Source organism: Lepisosteus platostomus, chromosome 23, assembly GCF_059453375.1.
Source record: "Lepisosteus platostomus isolate fLepPlt1 chromosome 23, fLepPlt1.hap1, whole genome shotgun sequence".
Taxonomy (NCBI): domain Eukaryota; kingdom Metazoa; phylum Chordata; class Actinopteri; order Semionotiformes; family Lepisosteidae; genus Lepisosteus; species Lepisosteus platostomus.
In genome coordinates, this window is record NC_142633.1 from 12,168,311 (window position 1) to 12,192,677 (window position 24,367).

The 24,367-nt window shown below is 44.9% G+C and overlaps 1 protein-coding gene across 2 annotated transcripts in view; it reads right to left on the bottom strand.

The window, feature by feature from the left end:
• Nucleotides 1-24,367, bottom strand: part of LOC148642057 (uncharacterized) — a 133,456-nt gene that overhangs the window by 8,301 nt on the left and 100,788 nt on the right. For both annotated transcript variants that reach the window (XM_088617556.1, XM_088617557.1), the window contains 24 exons: nt 23,928-24,050; nt 23,365-23,502; nt 22,161-22,283; nt 20,970-21,092; nt 20,065-20,229; nt 19,549-19,680; nt 19,326-19,454; nt 18,866-18,994; nt 18,349-18,483; nt 17,606-17,740; nt 14,252-14,377; nt 12,405-12,536; nt 11,709-11,837; nt 11,034-11,165; nt 10,584-10,712; nt 9,957-10,085; nt 9,452-9,580; nt 8,701-8,829; nt 6,571-6,699; nt 4,221-4,349; nt 3,035-3,163; nt 2,260-2,391; nt 1,848-1,976; nt 564-692 (listed from right to left, as the gene is read on the bottom strand). In XM_088617556.1, coding sequence (XP_088473682.1) covers nt 564-692; nt 1,848-1,976; nt 2,260-2,391; nt 3,035-3,163; nt 4,221-4,349; nt 6,571-6,699; nt 8,701-8,829; nt 9,452-9,580; nt 9,957-10,085; nt 10,584-10,712; nt 11,034-11,165; nt 11,709-11,837; nt 12,405-12,536; nt 14,252-14,377; nt 17,606-17,740; nt 18,349-18,483; nt 18,866-18,994; nt 19,326-19,454; nt 19,549-19,680; nt 20,065-20,229; nt 20,970-21,092; nt 22,161-22,283; nt 23,365-23,502; nt 23,928-24,050 — 3,144 coding nt within the window. The remainder of the gene's footprint in view (nt 1-563; nt 693-1,847; nt 1,977-2,259; nt 2,392-3,034; nt 3,164-4,220; nt 4,350-6,570; nt 6,700-8,700; nt 8,830-9,451; nt 9,581-9,956; nt 10,086-10,583; nt 10,713-11,033; nt 11,166-11,708; nt 11,838-12,404; nt 12,537-14,251; nt 14,378-17,605; nt 17,741-18,348; nt 18,484-18,865; nt 18,995-19,325; nt 19,455-19,548; nt 19,681-20,064; nt 20,230-20,969; nt 21,093-22,160; nt 22,284-23,364; nt 23,503-23,927; nt 24,051-24,367) is intronic.

Here is a 24,367-nt window from a genome sequence, read left to right on the forward strand (position 1 = left end):
GTAAGGGCCAATTGGAAATTTGGCCAGGACACCGGGGTTACACCCCTACTCTTTTCGAGAAGCGCCCTGGGATTTTTAATGACCACAGAGAGTCAGGACCTCGGTTTTACGTCTCATCCGAAGGACGGCGCCTGTTTACAGTATAGTGTCCCCATCACTATACTGGGGCATTAGGACCCACATGGACCACAGGGTGAGCGCCCCCTGCTGGCCCCACTAACACCTCTTCCAGCAGCAACCTTAGTTTTTCCCAGGAGGTCTCCCATCCAGGTACTGACCAGGCTCACACCTGCTTAGCTTCAGTGGGTTGCCAGTTGTGAGTTGCAGGGTGATATGGCTGCTGGCTATATATAGTGAAATATATATATAGCTATATATATTTCAAGATTCAATAGTGAATCTTGAAATAAACTGCATTCAAATCGAAAAATACGAAGGGATGGGGCGAAAGAACTTTGGAAGATGGATAAAGGCGAGACAATCTGAGAGGGAGAACGCAAAGGGGTCAGAGTTGGCTTTGTAAAGCTCTGCCCGAGACAGCCTCTCTGACACGCCGAACTGACCTTCCTCGCAGTGCTCTCCTTTCCACCCAGCAGCGCACACGCAGCTTCCTGTCACAGGATCACACTTCCCCCTGTTGCCACAGAATGCCACGCGGGCGCAGTCCTGACCATAGCGCCCAGCCGGGCATGCTGGGAGCAGCAAGAGATGACAAGGCTTACTGTACTGTAGCTTCAGTTCCCCTCTTGAGGACTAAAATAACGGGGGAATCCGAGGCAATCCAAAAATTGGACATTAACTACACCAAACCTCAATTTAGAATGTATCACAGCATGATAATTATGCACATCAAATACTACTAAACCTCTCCATAATACCACAGTGCCAGTCTCAACCAATTCCTCAGTGTATCCTCCTAGACGACAGAAGTAAAATGCAGCAAATATTATAACATTCTCATTGTAATAATTCCTTGCATTTGTACTTTATTTTTTTTAATCCACAGGGACAAAATATCCAAATCCTCTGTACCAGCGTTCAGGCGGGTGACAGTGGTGTATTTCTCAGCCTCTAGCAATAATTATACTGTACATTGTGTTGTCTAAATATTGTGTTGTCTAGCTACCAATATTCTGTTTCTTCAACTTATTTCCTTCTCAATACATATAGAAATGTACAATACACATTTTTACAGCACAGTATTCACCAACCCCCTAGTTAAAGGTTGCTATAGAAATTAAACAATCAAGGATGAGGGACTCAAGACTGGACTTAGGAGTGTGGAATATCACCCCAAGTGACATATGAGATTGCTTGTGCCCTGTGCTCCTTCCTGCTAAAAGCTGCAACTTCTAAGCAAATGCATTAGTGTGTCCACAGACAGTGCAATGGGTGTGATGAATCAGTGCAAGCACCTCTCCTTCTCACACTACAGTACATCCATCTTATCTGCTTGTCTTCCACCCACGTTCTCAGTTACATGGTAGGCTTAGTTGTTCGATTAGCGGCATAAATGTAACAGGTTTGTTCAGGCTCTGAGGTGATTTATAGTTATCTGTACCTTTAATGAGGTGAATGTCTTGTGTAATCTAGTGCAAAATTCATTAAGAAAAAGCCTACATACAGTACACCGAAATTAGAAAATTATTAGGTGAAATTGTTTATTTAACAACTGATGTTGGAACAGAAAGATACTGGGCCTTCCAGGAACTGTGTTTGAGACACCTGGCGTATTATTATATCATTACAATGCATTATGCTTTACAGTAATGTTGTCTAATATACAGTAAGTCTACATTAAAACGGAAATAAAATGCTCATGCCCATGGAATGGCAGGCTGACTCACTGGTGTTGCAGTCGGCTCCGATGTAGCCCGGTGGGCATCCACAGGACCCTGTAGTGGTCTGGCACACTCCACCATTCAGGCACTGGCACTGCTGCTCACAGTTAGGGCCATACCAGCCTTCTGGGCATTCTAGGCATGGAAAACAGAGTCTGCGTCTTCGAGAACAAGCACTGGATCGCATAGCATTTCTTAGGTGTATATGCCTCCGAGTATATACCTTACAGTGGATTCCGTTCGAATTGTGTGTTAAATGTAAATGCAACAGGTCTAGACATTGCTGTAAATATTTCCAAAGAATACCCCTTGTGTGGGTATGAATGCATTTCACTTTCCAAGCGTCGGAGACAAAACAAAATCGAGAGCTATTATTGCAGGTGGGATTTTCAGCCGCGCGACCAGCAGGGGGCCTCACCTAGCTGGCAGTCTTTGCCATGGTAGCCCGGGGCGCAGGAGCAGGCTCCAGTCACAGGGTGACAAAGCTGATTTGCTCCAGAACACTGACACACCTGGTTGCAGTTGTGGCCATAGGTACCAGGCAGGCAAGCTGGGAGGTGGGAAGAGAAAAGCGAAGTGTTAATAAAGTAGGATAACAGCCTCAGACTACTACCGTGCAAACTGCTTCAGACAGTGGTCAAAGGGACTGACTTGGTTCAGTTTAGCTGATACAGGACAACAAAAATGCTGGATATGGGTCCTTATATACATACTGTACAGTGCTGTTTTTACTTGGTAGAGTTCCCTCTTTTCACCACTCTATACCAGTCTGTTCATTCATCACCAGAGAGATAATTATTCATGGGGAACTTGGCAGCCTATCGCAAGCAGAAGGCACAAAGGTGGACCGTACCCTAAAAGTGATGCCAGTGCATCACAGGGCAGGCAGGGACACCCACATACACACACAGGGCCAATATAGAGACGTTGCTTAACCTTTGCAAGGCAGCAGGGAACTGGAGCAGCTGCTAAAACCTCACATCAGCCAGAATAGTACATTCAAACCCCATTCTGCAATATAAATCAGGGCCTGAGAAATGTGAAACAGGAGGACCTACCCCACACCACTATGCCACCTACAACAGTGTAGTGCTTTTGTTTTTCAATTATGACCTTCAGTTCGAAAATGTTTCGCTCTCTGTCTGTGATGAAGCTTTTGGCTTCCCGCCGAGTGAGTTTAACATTTCTCTTACTCCGCTCACAGCCGTTCCCAGTGAAGCCTGGAGGACACCCACACTCGCCAGTCACATGGTTACAGGAAGTCCCGTGGGGACAGGAACACCGCTGGGCACAGTTCTCTCCGTAAGTCCCAGGTAAGCAGGCTGCAAAGAGCCATCAACTGGTTTAGACAGGTACAGTATAAAAGGCAATAGCACACATTGTATAAATAAGACCTGCAACGTTTTATAGTAGGTGTTGCAACTCAGAAATGATTAGTAACTTGGAATGTATCAAGAAAATGCCTAAACTAGTGCCAACTGATGATTCATGACAGTTTTAGAATAAGGTAGATTATTCTCATTTATAAATGTGGTAATTCAGTAATAATGCCTTTACTATTATGGACTTCCACATTCATACATCAAACTTTGCACACAGAAGTGAAAAAAGGTAAAATTCCGTGTATCGAAAGGTGACTGTGTCGTGTTATATACCTTCCAATATGCATGTGTCGCGATTTTAATGCCTCCGTATAAAATTAACTGGCCGTATAACCAGTAGAGGGCGCCAGAGTACACACTTGTGATGTTTCGGGTGACAGCTGCAGAAATGGCTATTCGCGTCTCACTGATTTTGCACAAGTAAGACTCATAAAACATTCTTTGAGGAACATAATAGCTTCTTGGGAATAATTTTGTGCATGACTTACAATATATTTGGCATTCTCAACCACTGTATATCGCTATATCATATAGTTTGCATTATGAGTACTGCAGTAAGTTACACCATTGCTGGCATAGTTGCATTGCTAGAGGTTTAGTATTTCCTTTTTAGAATGAGTTTAACTAATGTGACTGTCCTACTTAATAAATATATCTAGTAAATTATAAAAGTGTGGCCAAAATTCTAGTGGAATGAAAAGAACAGGCCTATAATGATACTTTCTTCCTCGGTTTTGAAGTTCTTCAAACAGCTTAACACGGTTGTTACTGTTCACGTGGAGAAAATGTATTGTGCACAAGCTGATTTCTATTAAATACTGTGGAAAACCCCACAGTGGTTTAGCTCAAGATTGATAGTCTGATGAAATCAGCCTTCACTCAGATTTTAGTTTTGTTGGTTACGTCACAGTTACCTGTGCTTCATAACATCTCTCTAAGACTGTTCCTCAAACACGAGTGGAGATACACAGGGCAGTGAACGTGGGCCGGTACTGACCTCTCTCGCAGCGCGAGCCCCTCCAGCCCCCAGGACACCAGCAGGCTCCAGTGATGTGGTGGCAGGGGGCCCCATGTGCACAGTCACAGTGCTCCTCACAGCCAGCCCCAAACAGGCCCAGCGCACATCCTGAAGGCCGGGCCGCACAGCAACACAGCACCCACAGAGCAGAGGGACACACAGGCACAGACAACAGGGTCATGGCTCAAAGCTTGACCTGGGGTAACCATGTCAGTTACATTACAGAGAGTTCATTCCTCTCATCTGCGTGAAAAAAGGAGAAATTGTGTTTCCCATTTCAACATGGCTACAGGGGGCCGACATTTGATATTGATTCTGTGCTGTTTTCAGTGTGGTGTCGGGGCATTTTGATTTCCAAATGCACAGGGGAGAAGAGACAATAGCTCAGTCATGTGAAAAGCAGAACTTTTTACAGTAAGTGCCAGTAATTACCATGCAATTGCACATAAACTGCTTCTTAACAGATGCGACAATGTGCTTAATGCCTTCCAAATATGAACACCACAAAAAAGCTCACATTGTGGAAAATGTCAAATGCGTGTTCCAAAAATGTAAAACTCCTCATTAAAAAAAAAATAATCCAGAGACACGAGTATGTGTTCGGTGGAAGAATTCTGAAATTAAATTTTGCGATGATGTCCTTAATTGCAATAAAAACAACCACAATCCCCTGCAGTTGTACCTGGTCTAACTGCCGGCAGGTCTGGCATTAGCTACATCCGTTCACTGCTTGGAGCTACATAACAGATTGTCAAGCTATGAAGGGGATGTCTTAAATATCATCCATACAGACCTTCCACCCATGTCTGTGCTGGGGCCTCTCCAATGCATTGTTGTGTGGCAGATTCACACTGCACTAAACTGTACAGGTCCGGCACTCTCACACCCTAATGAAGATGTATGAGTGCTGTGAAACTGCATGAATGACCTCAAACACCCCGCTGCATTCCAAGTGCAACCCGACCCCGAGCGGTAGCGTCATAAACACCTTATAAATGTCAGGGTCTGTTCCAGAGATGATGGTTCCAAAGCTACACTTCAGCCGTCTCTGAAAGCATTATATCCCATCACTGACTTGCCCTTAACTTGAGACCTCAGCCCCCCTGTCCTAAACTGAGGCACGATTGATAGGGGTCACTTATAGAGAAACTACAATGGGCCTCAGTTCCACAAATACACCCGTGTTTCGGCACTTAGCAATCAAAAAGGGATTGGGAGAGCAAGACTGGGATTACTGGAGTTACAGTGTACTGTACATTGAAGTGCTTGTTTAAAGAGCGCTGTTGTCTCATGCCAAGACTGCCTCTTCATAGTACACTACACTGGCACCAGAGATATCACACATACTAATGCAGCTACAACTTTTTATCTTAAGATTTTAGAGGCATAATTCATTTGTTGATTCTTTGAGTAATAAAATCCAATTCTGAACTCCATCTTCTAATCTCATACAGACAAAGTTCCAGTTAGAGTCCTTTGTATGATTTTTGATACTTTACTTAACCAGAGCAGCCAAACGACTAATAATTCTCATTCAGAGACTGTCTTCACTTCTACTGCGTTGATAAAGATACTCACTGATCTGCAAGTACAGTACATCAAGTGAAGTGCACTTAGAACTATAAAGTTCTGAGCTGAATTTACCAAGGAGCAAGAATTGTATTGTATATACTGTATATACAGTACAGTACATAGCAGTTCACTCAACTTTAATGCTGTATATACAGTACATAGCAGTCCACTCAACTTTAATGCTGTGTTAAAAAAGCCTATAATGCCAGTCAGGCTGTGTGTAAAATGATATTCAGTTTTATAGTACCATCTGAGAAGGTTATATTGAAGGATTTTGCAAAGCTTTCCTGATGCGAAGCTGCAAGCCCGTGGAGCTCAAAGAACATTTTTGAATTTGGCTTTATGTATGCCCAAAGTAATGTTTTGAGCTCTGTCAGTGAATATTGGCTTTTTCTGATGTCTAACTTACAAACAAAAAAAACTACTGCTGACATTCCAGTTCAACATCTCATGACCTTCCAGTTTGACTTCGATCTGTACATAACATGATCTGTTTGCAAAAAGGGGCAACGAATTCTGTCTTGTGTTGGTTGCTTTCAAAAACAATATCTGATCAGTTGCCAACTTGATTAATCATCTATCCACTTGAATCTCTTAATTCTATCAGATGAATCTCTTAATTATGACATCTGTACTAATATAAGGAACCTGTCTGTCTTTGCTGAAAATGATTTGGGCTGTGCAGATTTATGGGTTTATTCCTGAGCACAGGTCACGAGAGTTCAGAAAGCTGTCCAGCCCAGGTCATCGCTCTCACCTGTCTGACACTTGTCCCCAATCCAACCCGGGAGACAGGTGCACTGTCCAGTCTGACGGTCACACTGGCCCCCATTCTCGCACTCACAGCTGTGCTGGCAGTCTGCTCCAAACCGGCCTGGGGCGCACTCTGCAGTCAGGGGAGAGACAGGGGAGGGGAGACAGGGACAGAGACAGAGAGGCTGAAAGAGGCAAAACAATAGTATGAAACATGAAACAACAGGACTTGAACTTTTGGACAAGTGGATGATAGTTTGCATATACACAGGTTTGGCATTTTAATAGCCTGGAGGAAATAATCATCGATCCATTCACTCATAATCAGAAAGCCCCTTATTCCCAGTGGGGGACAGAAGTCCATCACAGGATAAGCACAAAAATACACAGGAACAGTTGAGAGATATGAACTAACCTAGCCAGCAAAATCTTTGGGAGGTGGGAGGAAATTGCCTCACTTGGTAAAAGCTCATGTGGACAGGAATAGAACATGCAAACTCCACACAGACAAGTGAAAGTTGGAATCGAACCCGGGAACCAGGAACTGTGAGGCAGGAGTGCGACACCCCAAGCCAGAAAATGATCAGTATCCACTGGACACAAACTGCACAGCTCATGTGATTCTTTTTCTGTCACCCTCTCCATGCTGGTACAAGTTCACTGTTTCTCTTTCAAGCCTCCTAGTTCAGCTCTTCAGTGATCTATGAACACTGTTTGGCACCAATGAAGTGTTTCCTTTTGCCCAAACATTACAGTAAAATATTTAGCCAGGGTTTGCTATAGCTTGTAAAAAGTTTAAAATACGCAGACAGGGATCAATAAAATGTGAGGAAGTATGTATGGGGGGAAAGACTGACTTAATTGCATTGTAAAATCTCCAGTGTCGGCTTCAGCACTGGAGCATGTCGTCTACAGCCATTAAAACCACCAACTACTGTATGTCAAAATTACCAAAAAGCACAGGGATGGAGCCATAAAAGAACAAAAATAATTCAGGATTATTGAAAAGCAAAAGAAAGCTAGTGTGAAGTGCACACAATGAGACATTGCATGGTTAACTTCATGACTATCCTGAAATTATTGTATTTGATTTCTCTGAGAGGTATTCAAAAGGTCTCTGGAAACTGAACTACTGTAGATGAACTTAAAATTGTCTCCAGTACAGTAACTGTTTCTTATGGTAAACACTTACCGAAGGCAAAACATTTTTCAAAAGAAGTACAGTGAAGCAGTCCCTAGAGGCATGTCTGCCTAGAATTAATGACTTCCTCTTTCTATTTGCGAGGCAAAGGCTGGGTACCAGCTGATGTGGTGATTCATAACATGTCATAGACATTCCAGAGTTTTTAAAAAGAAACTTCAGAAAATCTGTATTTAGCATAACATAAATAACTGCAAGAGAATTTAGGTCTGCAGATAGATAATCAGCCACTGTCCTGGCAAGTGAACATAGTGCATATGTACACACACTATAAAGTATATATACAATTATATAATGTGCTATGTATCTCAACTGATGCTTAAAAATAATTATTTACAGTAGGTGCAAATGAAGTTGCTAGATACAGCAGAGCAATGTCCTGTGTGATACTTCAAATTTGCTCAGCAGAAATGTTAGTGGCTCTTGCTGTGGAATGAAGCTACAGTAATGGCTTTACCTCAGTAAAGCCTTCGAGGAAAAGGCTCCCAGGGTAGTATTTGCAAGAACCAGTTAAAAAGATTTTAATACAATATTAATTAAAAAATAGGTCTTGCTTGAAGAAATACTTCCCATTCAACTCAGGATATAGTATATCCAGCATAACCTTGAGTTTTTTCAGGACCATGAGGAGATAAACCTCAATCACCTGCCCTTCTTCTGTTGCTATAATGAGCTATTTTCATCAGACAGAGACACTTACTGTACGAGGGGAGTAAGAGGGGAGTTTCGCCTGAGTTCTTGAGCTGTAGCTAATGAGAACAACTTCCTGGACATGTTGGAACTAATACAGGAGCTCCAGCAGGAGAGAGGCACAAACTGAAGTTGATCGGACGGAGCTGACAAAGTCTCGGCAGGAGATTTTTGCAAGGAAATTCCGGATTCTAATAGCAACACGCATTTTGGTTCATTTGTTTTCGCTTTGCTCAGACTTACCCAGTTCGCAGGCCAGCCCCATCCACCCGTCTGGGCACGTGCAACGGCCACTAGCGCGGTCACATGACCCCCCGTTTTGACACAGGCAGCGCTGGCGGCAGTCGGCTCCATGGAAACCAGGTGAACAGGCTGAGAAGGACAACAAGCCCCCATACTGGGTCAGAATCATGGCTGCAATCTCAAACTGAGAGAAGCCAAGTGAAGCTTCCATTCTCATGGGTTCTGTGTAACTTCAGCCAAAAACAAAGACTCAAGCTGCTAGTCTCATTACCAGATTAGGTTTCGGATGGAACTCGGAACGATATATTTGCGGAGCTTGCAGAAAGTTCTAAAAGAGGTTGCAGTGCAATCCAGGGAACGCGTCCACTGGATTGAGACTTGTAACTTGAATAAGCAGGGTCTGTGAGAAAGAACATGCAGGGGGAGACAATTCCAAAATTGTCACGTCTTGGTGGCCAGGAGTTCAGTGAGCAGCTAGCAGCAGCACAGATCTTTCCAAGGTGGTGACTGGTTTTACAACCATAAAAGCAAGAATGCATATAACTTTTACTTTTATTAGCTATGGCCTTTCGGGGGGAAAAAAACACTTAAAAATAAGCCAGGGCGGCCAACAGAGCAGACATTTCCTAAAATCCTCCCGTGCTGCAGTACAGCGGGATCTCATTCTGCAGCTCTGTTCACAGCCTGCCCCGCGCCAGCAGAGGGGAGATACTGTACACCCAGTCCAAGGTGCAGTGGGGTTGGTCGCTACCTTGCTGGCAGTTGTGCCCGGTCCAGCCTGGTGTACAGTGGCACTGCCCAGTCACTAGGTCACAGCTGGCACCATTGTGGCAGTCACAGGTTTGGTTGCAGCCCTCCCCATAAAAACCAGGCAGGCACGCTGTAGCAAGATAACACACATGATATGATTAAACAGGATTTACATGCCCTGATCAGAGGTACAAATCTGAAATGTGAGGAAAAGTGTGTCTGTCCTTTATACAGTATATGTGGTGTACTGAGTTTGCAAAGGACCGGACTGTTGGATCATTCAGGTGCAATGCTTTCTTACTTGTTCGCTTCAGTTATCCAGCTTAATTAGAAGATGAAGAGTCCTGTGCATCTTTGTACAATAGCCTTCAAAGAGGTTGCCCTAGCAGGCATGCACCTTTGAAACTCCTTACAGCTGCTGTGTGCAGTGCATGTTCACACTCATCCTCACTGGGTGTTGATTACGGAGGTGGCAGGGGCGCCAGAGGGCCTGCTGCTGGACTCACTGTGGTTGCAGTGTGGGCCAACCCAACCGGCAGGGCACAGGCACGCCCCACTCAGGTGATCACAGCGCCCGCCGTTCAGACAGCGGCACATCTCCCGACACTCCACGCCGTAGAACCCTTCGGGACAGGCTGCAGGAGAACACAAAAGACTGTAGGAGCTACAGGCAAAGGGTTTGCTTATCAGAAAGTCCCCCATTTGTTGGAAAATGTGGAAATTCAATGTTGAAGTTCTGTAGATACTGTATAATAGTGCAGAAGACATGAATGCATGTAAAATAAATGCACTCCAAAGAAGAACTTTATTAAAATATTTATAACATTAGCAACCACAATGATGGAAGTCCAGGCGCTTAATGCAAAACCTCCAGTTGACTCCAACGTGACTTTCAAAGGAGACTCCTGTGCTGGAGATTCATTCTGTTGAACTCTACTGAAGCCTGCTGAACTGCAACAGCACTGTCCACTGCTCGTCACATTTCTTCAGCTCCACTGTGTGGCATTATTTCTCTTGTCGTAAGGCAACTGCCCTGTTGTGAAAGCACTGTGAGAATGCAGACACCTTCTACAAGGAGAGTTTTAAAGCTCCACCTCCAGTCTCTCGGCTATTCCCGGCAGAAGGTGACTCACGCCTTTCGCAGTATGTTCCGGTCCACCCCGCCAGGCAGGTGCAGGCCCCGCTCACATGGTCACATGCCGCCCCGTTGTCGCACTGGCACTGGTAGCGACAGCCCGGGCCGAAAGAGCCCGCAGTGCATTCTGGGTAGCAAAATGAAGACAATTCAAATATTAGAGGCTGAGCTTCTTAAAAAGCTGGAAGTGTGCAGAGGGGAGGACAAATTAAGACTGGTTCTCATAATACGATGAGTGCCTCGATTAAGGAGACCCTGATCTGAATTTAATCCCTGCTTTCAGATGTAGAAGCCACATACACATGTTCAGGGGGTCTAAGTTTCTTCTAAGCCTGTGCAGCATCAGCCATTAGCTAGGGAGACCTGGGAAACAGGATGTCTTTAAATTGCCCGGGGTGTTTTGCCACCCCACACGAAGAGCGAATGCGATCCCGGCCAGGCCACGCACTCTGATCGCAGCGCGCGCCGGCGAACCCCGCCTCGCAGACGCAGTCCCCCGTCACCGCGTCGCAGCTGCCGCCGCTGTCCCCGCAGTCGCAGGGGCTGGCGCAGTCCGCCCCCCAGCGGCCCACGTCGCAGGCTGCAATGCAGAGAGCACAAGCCAGCATTAGCTCAGCGCCGTCTCCCGCGCCCGACCCATCCCGAGCCACACCCAGTCCACCCCTGTGCTGTGCAAGTCAAGCTCTGAGGCAACAGGATTGCCAGAAATGAGCCTGAGGGAAGATGCCGATTGGAGATGACCACCTCCTGTCTTGATGGAGAGTGTGCTTGGGGCAGAAGGTAACCCACTTGCTAACAAATAGCTGCCATGAAGAAATCAGATTTTTATTTTGCAGTCACCGGGTGGACTAAAAATCCAATTTGATCGGGGCTTGGAGAGAACATGTGCTTTTCTTACATGGCCCCTGACCGGTTCTGCCAAAAACCTTTCAATATTACAGAAAACCAGGTCACGAAGCAGAACAGCTCCCGCTCGTTAAAGTATACTACAGCTGAAAGATTCTGGAATACTGCACTTTTTTTGCTGGGGCAGGGAGCAGCAACAGAGGTTGTGTTGTGGTGCTTGGGGTGGGCAAGAAGACCTCACAGTGCAGGAGAGAAAAAAGCCCTGAGCCATCCGTACCTCTCTGGCAGTTGTGCCCAGTCCATCCAGGGGCACAGGTGCAACGCCCGGAGACAGGGTGGCAGTGCCCACTGTTTTCACACACACAGCGCAGTTGGCATCCTTGGCCATACCGACCCAATGGGCACACTACAAAAGAATAAACATTCAGGTGTTTAAGCAATCCATCCATAAGCAGCCTTTATCGACGTCTGTTTAAATTGACCCACGCCTACTGTAAGTGTTATTTGCTTTTATTTCCATTGAGACACCACAATTTCCACTGCATTTCCATACATTTCCCACGATTGTACGGCACTGAATCACGCTTTCACCTAATCAAAGAACATGTTTGAAAGAATGCAACATTTCATGGCTGTTTAAGACAAATTTAGTTTCTATAACTTTTAAAAACATATAACAAAGACCTTTCTATTGACAAAACAAATATGTGTACTCAGAGCTGTTAAAGGAGCATACAAATATTTGGCTAAGAACAGCTAATACCAATATATAGAAAGACAAACCTAGAAAATGGGACACGCTTGTGGCAGGTATTATAAAGTCTGTGCCCTACAGACTGAAAACTATAGAATTGGTCCGTATTCTGTAATACGGTTTGCATTTATGAGCTGTGGATTTGCCTCGCCCCGTTCTCAGCTGCAGACAAAGGAAGTGTCGCACTGGGGAGTTGCTCAACAAGACTTGGGTACGTACCACTCTGGCACAGTGTGCCAATGTACCCAGGTGGGCAGAGGCAAGTGCCATTCTGCCTGTCACAGGTCCCTCCATTCTCACAAGTAGGACAGGACTGCAGGCACCCCGCACCCCAGCGCCCCTCCTCGCAGTCTGCACACAGTGGAAAGCACACGTTAGCTGGCCCTGTCACGCTCTGCCTCTTTCCCCTGCTGTTCCTCTCAGGGATCTCAAGGGTGACGTCTCCTTTCGAATGATTACAGACGACACGTGCCACTGCTAGACTTTCTGCTCCGAACTCCAAGGTGCTCCCTAACCTTTTGGCAAAGAGACTTCTGGAAATACAGTTGGAAAAGATTAGGCATGTTATTCCATTACTACCTGAACTACAGAACCTCACAGCTACAGAAAACCAAAACCGCTGAGCGATCATTGTTCAAGCACTGAAAGAGGCAGAGTGCAAAGTATTTGCTTGAAAGATCGGAAAGATCAAAGCAAAACAAGCCAAATGGGTGTGCTGTTGAAAGGCTGCATTCTTTAGATCATTTTTAAGAAATAAAGGAACAACAGAGTTTGATAAGCATTTTTAATGACCTACAATAAAAAGTCCATTGACACAGATCTGAAGCTATTTTATAAGGCACATTTTGAGAGTGATTAATTGGCGAGCTCTCCTAATTCTCCCGATCAGTGTCACATCTACTCAATAAGATGAGAGGGATTCGGACATGATCCTGAAATCTCTGCAAGGGTTTTTGGTTGCATATTCTGTAATGTGTCTTCACTTTAGCCACACCCAGCCAAAGAAAACACAGGCTCTGTCTCCTCTGGAGTCTGACAGACAGATCTCTGGCACCAAAGGACAGCTCCTGAAATCCCTGCTCACATTACGACAAGATCAACAAGTTGGAAGAGCCTCTTTCTTCCGCCCCTTCCTCAATATTCTCCGATTGTGTTCTGTCTTATCAGTAGGGGAGTCCCTGTGTAAGGGAGCTGACAGCTCCACTACAGATCCCACATTGCTCCTGCTTCTAGGTCAGAGCTGGAAACAGATGAAACTCATTAGGACCCATTAGTACACTTCCAGTTGAGAAGAAAAATAAGCAATGCGCAGCTCAGCTGATGGCAAGCAAACAGCCTTCCACAGGAATACAACAAATGCCGCTTAACATTAAATATGTTGCTGCACTTAGTATATTTGATGGCAAATTGCCTTAAAAGGGATCAAATATAATATATTGTCAATCACATTTACTTTATATGCTTTTGACATCAGGGCGTCAATCAGTCAGACGAGGTGAATTTGGCCAAGACTCCTAATGCTGTCTGCTTTTCGCACAGAACAAAACTCATTCTCTCCCCAGATCTTGAAGATAACTCAGTAGACAAATTTAGACTTGCATGTTAGAAAAACTGTGCCAATATTCTAGTGATTCTACTGTGAAACACTGAATTTACTTTTGAATTCGTTTTATCTAGTCTTGATTTCCAAGTTATGTTGTATAAGCAAGTTAAAAGTGTTTTCTTGTTTGGGCTCCCTCTTCAAACTCCAAGACCAGAATGAATTGTGGGAAGGTGGAAACATGATGATGTCCATGGTTGGTGGACAGTGCCTGCTGGGAATTTTCTTTGGTCATTCTGGAAGGTGGCTTCTGCACTCTCATACAACCTCGTATTTTGAGGTGACAAGAGGAGACACTCCAGTGTTTATCTTACACAGATATACAGTACAGTACCAAATGCCTACCAGCCCGAGGGTATTTTGTATCAGTAGTCAAATACGATAAATAAATCAGCAGCTACATGACAACACTCCACCTCTGCCATCACCCTCTCTCCCTCACATTCTGAGTTTCCCGGCTCCTCACCTGCCTCACAGCGCTCTCCAGTTCTCCCAGCTGCGCAGTGGCACTCTCCAGTCACTCTGTCACACGGAGCCCCCGAGCAGTCACAGGCCTGGGCACAGTTTTCTCCAAAGCTCCCTGCCGGACACTCTGTCGGACGAGCATAGGAGAGAACAAGGCTCACCAGTGACAGTGAGAAAAAGATCATGGTGGGCGTCATTCCTCCATCATGGTCTGCATCTTCTCAGAGCACTTTAGTTAATCAGGATGAAGTTTACACTGTAGCACAGGTTTCTAAAGAAACACCTATCTTCAGAAGAAGTAAATTAAAGTACAACAGGAAGGAATAACAAATGCAGTCTTAGTCCCGTGCTAGGTGAGTGAAGGGGTATACAGTATCTAGCATCACCCAATTTCCCCTCTGCCCATCAAAATACTTTTTAGCAGCATTAATATTCAGATTTGTAATTTGCCCCCCCCGACTCATTAAGAAGCACCCCGGGCCCCTAAATTGTGTTCCAAAGTACAGCACATTCTATAACTTACTTTCTTTTTGAGCTGCACATGAAGTAGAACATTTTATTTGCAACTTTGAAAGTGTTTCTAAGCAGGTTCTCACGTTAAAATGACATTGTTTTTGATGCATTTTAATTTCTAAAAACATTCCATTTTTTAGGGCTAGATTTTCCTGTTTTTTTTTTTCCTGCAAACCATTTTTTGAACTTCCTGAAACTACTTCTTAAAAAGCAAAGAAAATGTTTAAAACGTGAGATTTTTTTTTAAGATAAGCTGTAAAAGACAAACGCATAGGAAAATGCGTGGGAAAAAAATGGAAATCCATCTTAATGAATATTGACTAATGACAGCACGTGAAATTAACAAAGATGCTTCTAGGGTCTGAGTGGCAGTTGGCACTGAGACCTAACTAATAATAGATCATTACTACAGTATAACTGATTAGACATTAATAGATAAGATACTAATAGATATTATTACTATAACAGATTATAGTAGATTATATAACAGAGGTCTGGTTTGAAACATATGAGTATGTTTAAAGTTAGTTGGCCTAGTCAAACGACTGCATTAAGAAAACTGCACCTGGTGCAATGAGGAGTTTCCTATGGCGTTTACTGTATGTGTTCAGGATCACGATGAACACACCCGCGTGGACACCAACACAACACAATCCAGGGGGAGCTGGGAATCTTACAGGAATGCACCGTACACCTCCTGGAGGTTTCAGTGATGTCACTGTCCTCTGGTGATGCCTGTAGCTGTCCATGCCATCTGTGGGTTTTCTGACTTTCACAGCTATACTATGAACAGCTGTGAAAAGACAGCCGGTCGCACAGGCCGACTAACACTGCAGGAACTCTGGAGAGCAGAATTTCAGGAAGCTTCTCTCTTCCTACCAAAGTGGTCCCCTGGCACACGCCGTCTTTCGCAGACCAGGAGTCTGAGAGGCGGCGCCAGGGTAGGCAGCAGTGAGGCTGGCAAGGCAGGGGGTGAAGGGCAGTCACACGAGATGGGGAAAGAGAAGATGGATGAAATCGACCTGCCACCGCAAGGGAAGCATTTCCCTGCTGTGCCTTCCTATCTCGGGGTCAGGCCTTCCAAACCAAAAGTGTCTCAAAGCATATGAATTACAAAACAAAAGTTAAGTAAATGAGATGGAATTAAGGAAAGAAAGGGCCTACAGAGCTCCCCTCATTCCCCGTTGTTCCTAATTGATGACAGATGCACATCTCTGATCGCTTAATGGCTTCCAGGCGCGGGGCCCTAGAAGCCAGCACAGCGTTTCTGTAAAAATATTCCTGTTATTTCCGGTTTGACCTCCCTCTTCCCAAAGGGAACTCACAATTGCTTTTAAAATACCCCTGATTGGATATGTCCAATTTCCTTAATGGAGCCTGGTGATTAGAACAGGACACCTTGGCTCTGGGCTCCAGGTTGCTCCCGGCAGAAGGCAGAGACTCTCCACCGAGAGAGAGAGGAGATTTCGGTGGGTGAAGGACGAGAGTGAGGGACAGAGGCAAACGTCCACTGGAGGAAAAAGAATCTCACTTCCAGGTCTCTCCGGAGCCTGCCCTTCTGCAAACATGCCACTCATGTGGCAATTGAACACTCTATCAGGTCAAACGCTAGGCCATTTAAAAGGGGTCATGGGTATATTTCTGCCCATGCTGTTTATTTATAGCAGCAGAATGGCCAGTCTTATTGAAGCCCATCAGAATCTAAACTTGTCCAGGATTTGTCTCGCAGAAAAACACTAACTAGTGTTAAGAGATTCTGCTCCTTTTTATTGATTTTTTTCCCTTTGGTCTTTGCGTGGCAATCCATAGTACAGTACATGGAGGTTTATTCACAAAACGAATTAATTAACTCCTGACAAAGGGCAATGGTCAAAGGGACCTAACTTTCATGCTCCCATTTAAGCATGTACTGTTTGTTGTGAACAGTGTGCATGGTTTGTCTCAGGAATTACTACAGATACAGATCTTAAGTTCTCATTCCCATAATGAACAAGGCTGATGGGTGTGTGTTCAACAAATGTGCAACAATTCTATTTCATTTCCCATGTGAAACTGTCAACTTCAGTAGAGGCTAAAAAATGTCTTTTAAAAAAAGGAGTCTGACCTCTGTCTCGACCTCCGACGTGTCATATGCAACAGTTCAGCATGTCCGTGGAAAAAAAACCCCACAAATAAACTCTGGATATCTGGCACAACTGCCAAAGCAAGTGCTTGATCTCAGAAGACTGGAATCTGTCACTGACGATGCCGAGACCACAGGCATCCCAAGATTTCACAGACACTAACAAGCAAATACAGTGTATTTATGATACAGTATTCCCTGTGAGAAACACATAGGAGTGCCATGGGGTTTGGACACTGGACCACTATAGCGGACCATCTGGTTTAGACGTTCCCAGTTCTTGCTGAAGTTACTACACAGCTGATGCAAACACCCAGCCTCAACAAAACTGCTTTCTAGGATCTTCATTTTCTACCCAAACTGCAGGAACTATCCCGACCCTCGAGAGGCCTCAGTCTCTGGCCCAACAACGGCACAGTTAAGTGTCCCAGAAAGTCTTGGTCTGTCTGACAGCTGCTCAGGTGGTGCTCAAGCAATCAACTGCTCCTGGGCTCCCAGAGTATTCTATCTTCTTAGAAGATGATAACAACATTTCTGCGATCCTCTTGTTCGGTGATTTAGTGTTTCTGGTTATTATTGATTAATGTATCTGGTTAAGTAAGAGCTAAATCAGGTTGTAAGTTATTTTACAAGGTTGTACAGCAAGGCAAGGGTAAATGCCCACCACCAACACCACCCCCTTGCATCCAGCCATTGTGCCATCTTTAGAGCTGCACCCACCTTGATCGCAGTTCTCCCCGTGAAGCCCCGCGGGACACTGTCTCTTACACTCCCCTGTCACATGATCACAGGCCACGCCCGGCGCACACACACACTTCCTCTTGCAGCTGGTGCCGTAGAAACCAGCACTGCATTCTGAAATGGCAAGCAAAGCCAACAAAACATAAAAATAAAAACAACAGGTGGTCAAACCTGCGTCCTATTCCTCTGTAGCCCCTAGGAGAGACCAAAGGATTAGGCTTCTCTTACCTAGGCTAGAAGAGAATTACAATATCTTTTTTAGAGCTAAATTTAAATTGTCAGAGAAGATGGTGACAAAAACATACCTATGGGCATTGGTAATACCATGGTTTATAATGGAACAGGTAAAGGTTTATTCCAAGCTGAAAGAAAAAGAAAAGAGACACAATGTTTTGGCTGTGGAGCGTGACACCTGAAGAAGGCTCCATAACCAAAACATGGTGCCTCTCTTTTCCTTTCATTATGGAATAAACCTTTACCTGCTCCTTGGCAGCCAGTGTATGCTGACGCAGCTCTCTACTGGAACTTCTTCAACCATGATTTATAATTCCTGTCTTGCTATTCTTAAAGACTAAAAGCACTAAAAGCAGACTAAACATAGCTCTAAAGTAAGCACAATCCTGACCTTTTAAAGCTGTACTATTAACAAATCTCTCTTTACCGAGGCCTATCCTACTCCCCCAGACCCCCTAACCCCTTGACCCCTCCGCATAGGTGCCGACCTTCTTGGCACGTGTTGCCATGGTAGCCAGGCTTGCAGATGCAGGTGCCATGGCGCCGATGGCACTCCAGGGTGTTTTGTTGAACACACTGACACTCCTCTGAACAGCCTGGCCCAAAGGCCCACTTCGGACATGCTGTAGAGACAGAAGCAATCAGAGACACAGAGAGATGAAGGGAAGAGGTTAGGTCTACAGCAGAACCCCCTTTCCCTGGAGATCCACAGGATTTGGATTCATTTTTAATTGAAAGGTAGAACGTACAGTTAGACGGATTTTCCATGTTTCAGCCTATTGACCATGACAGCAGTGTTACCTGTCTAGCTTCATCTTGTTAGATCCCAGAAGCTGGGAGCTCCTCCAGGGGGTTCCTGGAGCTGGTGTACCAGTAGGTGGACATAACTAATCACTCATGCCCCAGTAGGGGGACAGAGAGCTATAGGAGATGCTGGCCTTCACATGAGACATCAAACTTACAGTAGGTCTGAGAAGAAGAGAGATGGTGTGCTATGTCACTTACGCAGGTGGCAGAACCTCCCGTACAGCCCAGGGTCACACAGACAGGCCCCATAAGTGCGGTGGCAGCGCCCGTTGTTGGCACAGTTACACTTTTTATTGCAGTACTTCCCATAGAAGCCCTTCGGACAGCCTGCAAATGAGAAATGCCAAGTTTCACATCTACGTGTTCAAAAAACTCTCTGTTCCTTTCTGAGCCCTTGACATTGAAACTGAACCCCTGTGAGCTGTCCAATCCTGGTCCTGAAGGGATGCCGTTTCTTTCAGGGTTTCATTCCTGATGGGCTCAACTCTTAACTGCTCAGTGCTGCTAAATATGGGCTTAACTGGGTCAGTGTAACAGCCTTTTCCCAGTTCTTAAAGATTTTTGTGACTTAAAGAGAACCTGCTGGACAGTGCCCTTCCAGAACCAGAACCATGACAGGACTGATATGCGATGAAGGAACGCAATCTCAAACACTTACCGTCCTGGCACATGTCTCCACTGACACCAGGGGGGCAGCGACAGTGGCCGGTCACGGGGTCACAGGTGCCTCCGTTCTTACACTTACAGGAGAAGGAGCAGTTCCTACCAAAGGTGCCCTCTGGGCAGGCTGTGGAGGAAAGAGAAGGTTGTTTCTCAAAATTATTTATTTTCTCAGACGTTACGGCACGTGTGTGCAGGCAGTGTGTGAGGCCGGGACTCACTCTGGTTGCAGATAATCCCTGTCCAGCCATCAGGACAGTCACAGCCATCCCTCTCAGGAGTGCAAACTCCTTCGTTAGTGCAGTCCTCACAGGTCAGGCTGCAGTCATGGCCGAAAGTGTTATCCAGGCACACTGGGAGACAGAGAAGGGGAGATACACAGATGACCTCCTCTCATCTCCTACACTAGACACCATAAGAACTTTTCTCATTGCAGATTCCTATTTTCTTCAGCCAAGAATTCATTTCCCCAAAAGTTTGTAGTTTCCCATGTGCCCCTCAGTTCCTCCAAAGTCACAGAGCTTTTCCTGCTGAATTTCTGAATTGGACCATTGAGAGAAGACAGTAATTCCTTGTACTTACAGTTAGTTAAATTTACAAAGCAGGTCCTGAAGACATCAGACACCTTCCCAACATCTCCAATGTCCTTCCAAATCCTCTTAAAAACATTTATTCTGTACACCTATCTTGAGTATGGCAGGGTTGCAGGGAGTGCTTCGTATTAATGGGTCACTTACCAAACTTCTCTGACAGCGTGCTCTCTGCACGAAGCTCCCCCACGCCCTCCTCGTAGTCCTGGTAGTCTTCCAGGAACTGGGCATACTCGTGGAGAAGGGTGACATGAGGCTTCGGCCTCTCCACTGCCTGCTGCCCGTTCAGAGCCACCACAGTGTCGTTCAGGGCTGGTGTCGGGGAGAGGGAGACAGGAGAAGCCATCAGAAAATGGTAACCTAGCACACTATACTGGAAAATACTCTTCATATCCTTTAAAGTCATCAAGAACTATAAATATACTAAACACAAATTCTGATTTCTGTTTTCTTCAGTGTTTTGTAAGCAGTCCACTTCTAATTAAAATGTTTGTGTGAAGCCCTCAGCATGCTAGATGTATCTTCTTCGAGCCAATCTGTATTCATTTTGAAAACTACAACTACAACAAATTAAAACAAAATGGCAGCTCACACTCCAAAAGGGGGAAAGGGAGCTAATTCACAGGTTTTGTTAAATGACATAAAGCATCTGATCAAAATTGTTTTAGCTTTGATTAAACAATCAGATAGCAGACCAGAAATGTTTGACTCCAAACATCTATTGCCCTAACACAGTGGTGTCCTGATCCCGGGCTGTCACTTTGTCTGCTGGTTTTCTTCATTTCTTTAAAGGCATACCATGAAAAGACTTGTGAGAAGCTATTAATTAGGTCTAATGAGGTGATTTAGGTTATTGAGGACTGAGTTAGAATGAAGGCCCGAAGACCAGGATTCAACACAAACCCGTTGTGGTTGGTCCTGTTGCCAAGACGATGGAAAAGGAAGTTACTGTACTTGTGTTGTTGCCGTGTTCCAGACTCTACGTGTGCAATTGTTGTGGGAGCCATGGAGGTGAAGACACTCCTGGAGAGGTGGGAAGTGGGTTAACTCACGGATGCAGGAGCGACGGTCCTCATCCAGACGGTGTCCAATGTTGCAGTAGCAGAGGAAAGAGCCAGCGGTGTTCTGGCAGGTGTGCTCACAGTCGCCGTTGTCCAAGGAGCACTCGTCCACATCTGCATCAAGCCCAGCACAGATATGAGCACCTTGGCAATACAGCTGTCCAACTGCACAAACACCTCCACCCAGCTCACAGCTCACTCAAATCAGAAAATGTGCTGGTCATTGCAGTCGTATTGGCTAAACTGGTGGGGCAAACCTACAGTCCCATGACTGCATCTGTCCTGCAGGGAATATATCTAAAAATGCACTGTAGACTTTGAACTTCATTTAACAGAGGTATAGTGGGCCTCTTGGGTGGCTAGATCAGTGGTTCTCAACCTGGGTTTTCATTTCAGCTGAGCTCTAAACTTCAAATGCTAATTAATGTCTTAATTGATCCGTTTACTTCGTTAGACTTCAATTCAATTTGTCTCTCCGGTCAGTCCAGAGCTTTACCCCTCTTCAAGGGCACTGTTTCCAAGAACTTCATACAAAAAGGTCAAATTTACAAATATGCCTCAAACACAAAACTGAAATCAATGAGCCTTGATACAGACTAAGAATGTGGCTGGAACAAAAACCATAAGACACGTGTTCCTGCAGGACCAGGGCTGGGAACTACTGCTGGGCTAGACAGCAGTCCTGCTCTCTCGTGTGTGCAGAACGAGTTGTATGATCTTGTGTTAAAATGCAAGTCGTTCTAATGGCAGGCAAAGCAATTAACAAGCTACTGTACATAAGTGATCCCTGCAAGAGTCAGAGGAGTCTACCTACAATTCTAATTCTTTCCAGTGTGATGTCAAAGTAAGGGCTAGGATATATATATATTATGTATTTGAGCAGAGATTGATTTTGTGTGTGGAAGAAAGGTTTACCACACCTGGAATAAAATCCTCAACTCAGAAAAGTAAAGGGTCGATCACAGTGCATCACTAAAAGAGTATCCCTATTTTGTTTCTGTGAGCTCCCATTCTATTTATTGCAGCAGTGGACAGACGTATTGAAGAAGAGCTTGTATTCTGTATATGAGGGGAAGACACCAAACCGTCTTGATGGACAGGCAGACAGAGAGTGGACAAAGACAACAAAACAATGGAAAGGCAGACAGGACAGGCTACACAGATCAGAGTACTATACTGTACCATCACAGCTGCAGCCATCGGTATTGAGGCGGTATCCTGCCCTACAGTAACACTCGTATCCTCCAGGGTAGTTAGTACAGTCCTGCTCACAGCACGATCTTTCCCCTCCACATTCGTCTATATCTGCACGAAGCACAGTGATCCCTTGTTTAGCAATTACTGCACTTATCTTGTATGACTTCAGGAAAGCAAGTAAGTCTTTTTAACCAACTAGAACAACACTGTCAAATTTAAAAACACATGTTGGATTTTACTGAAAAGTGTTGGGCATCAGGGCTTGGCAGATGTGCCTGCACTACATGTCTGGAAGCCCAGGTGGAAAAAGCTCTGCATGTTCCCTGCGGTCCAACAGCACTCAGAGCCCTCCAGCAGCTTAGAACAGCCCGGTAAGTCTGGTGTCAGAGCAGGTGGGCCAAGCAGTTCTGGGCATCAACTGCATGAAACACGTCTGCACAATTCTCAACAGGAGAAAAACACGCACGACATTACTTCAGGTCTAACCTCCAAAGTGAAATAACTGTTTCTGAGATGTGTAGAAGCTGGACCATCGCATCTCTGTGAGAAATGGACAGTTCTCCAAAATTATTGAGCATTATTAGCAATGGCATTATGCAAGCCCTTCTCCTAAGTTTCAGAAGAGCAGTTACTGATTTACAGTATACATGTATACGTAGGTTGAAGAATCTCCCATTTATACAAATTCTTTTAGTCTAATTAAAGTCTAACAATATATAGAGCCCATATTCAGAATATGATCTTAAAATAGAATGCAAATCTTATATGCTGCTTTGATTCCTTTATGTATTCAGAGTGGGACAGATGTGTCTTAAAAGAGTTTGAAAATACTGTATATGGGGGTGGAGTTCATTGAATGCGCTTATTTTAACAAGATATTAATTTGCAAATTTGCCAGTTCTTAGTACATCAAGGCAGCATTCGTATGCTCAAAAGATGAAGAATGGATTTTAAATTGATAGGAGCTTCCATGTCTCTGATTGACTTGCTTATGTTAATCTGTTAAACTGAGACCTTTTTGATTCAAGGCCACCGTTTCATTGTTTTACTTTATGCCCAACCTATTATTTATTATATTATAAATGGCAGAAAGTAACAGGCTTATTAAAATACTGTTAATTCATCTGCCACGGCTGGTGGGATGTCTTGCACGTACAGTACAGTAGTTGACAGATGGACAGCCCCTTACCTACACACGTCCTGAGGTCAGTGTCCAGCTGGTAGCCGCTGTCACAGCTGCAGACTGATCCCCTGTTGGAATGCTGGCAGTGGTGGGAGCAGCCACCGTTGTTGGTCTCACAGCTGTTCACAATCTCCATCTCGATCCCTGGCAGACAGACGGGCACCCAGGTCAGTGACTGGGCACCTTAACACAGAGACACCCACCCCAGATACTGGCCTGTCTACACGGAGGAACACAGTGATGCTAATAAACCGAACGAGCGACTCTGGACCCACTGAACCACTCGTTGAAGAAAGGAGCAAGCAAACTGATAAGATGTGAAAAGCAAACTGATATGGCCATACAGGGACAAGGTTGGATGGTAAACAAAAAACAAACTGTCCAGTATTGTACATGTCCAGTGAAGCTTTCTCTATTTCACCTGAAGACTATGTTCAGAAAACATTAAATGGCATTTTATTTTATGACTAATAGCTACATTTTCTGTACATTAAGACATGGCGTTGAGAAACAAGAGGCCCAGAAAGATCCTGTTATCATTCAGGAGAAACACAGGGAGTTGAACTTACTGTAGCACTGCCTGCCATCGCTGCCCAGCTCGTAGCCAGCGTTGCAGACGCAGGAGAAAGATCCGCGCGTGTTTCGGCAGTCATGGGAACAGACGGCCTGGCCAGTCTCACACTCGTTGATGTCTGCAACCCACATCCATCATGGTGCGAAGGAAACCGCACAAGGGACAAAACCAGAAAGTCACCATGACCAGAAATGTTCCTAGGCCACATTTAGGCAGAATTCTAGGTCATTTCTTAAATCTGAAATGCAGAATGACGTGTGTGACCACAAAGAAGCACACTGTGCCAGAAGTCCAGTCAGACTGTGACTATCCTGAGATGCACAGAAACTCACACGCAGCCTGTTCAGGCAACTTACAGCTAGAACTGGATGAACAAATCTGTAAGTTATAACTAACCTATGTTAAAGCCATGGGTGTGCAGACAATGCTTTTTAG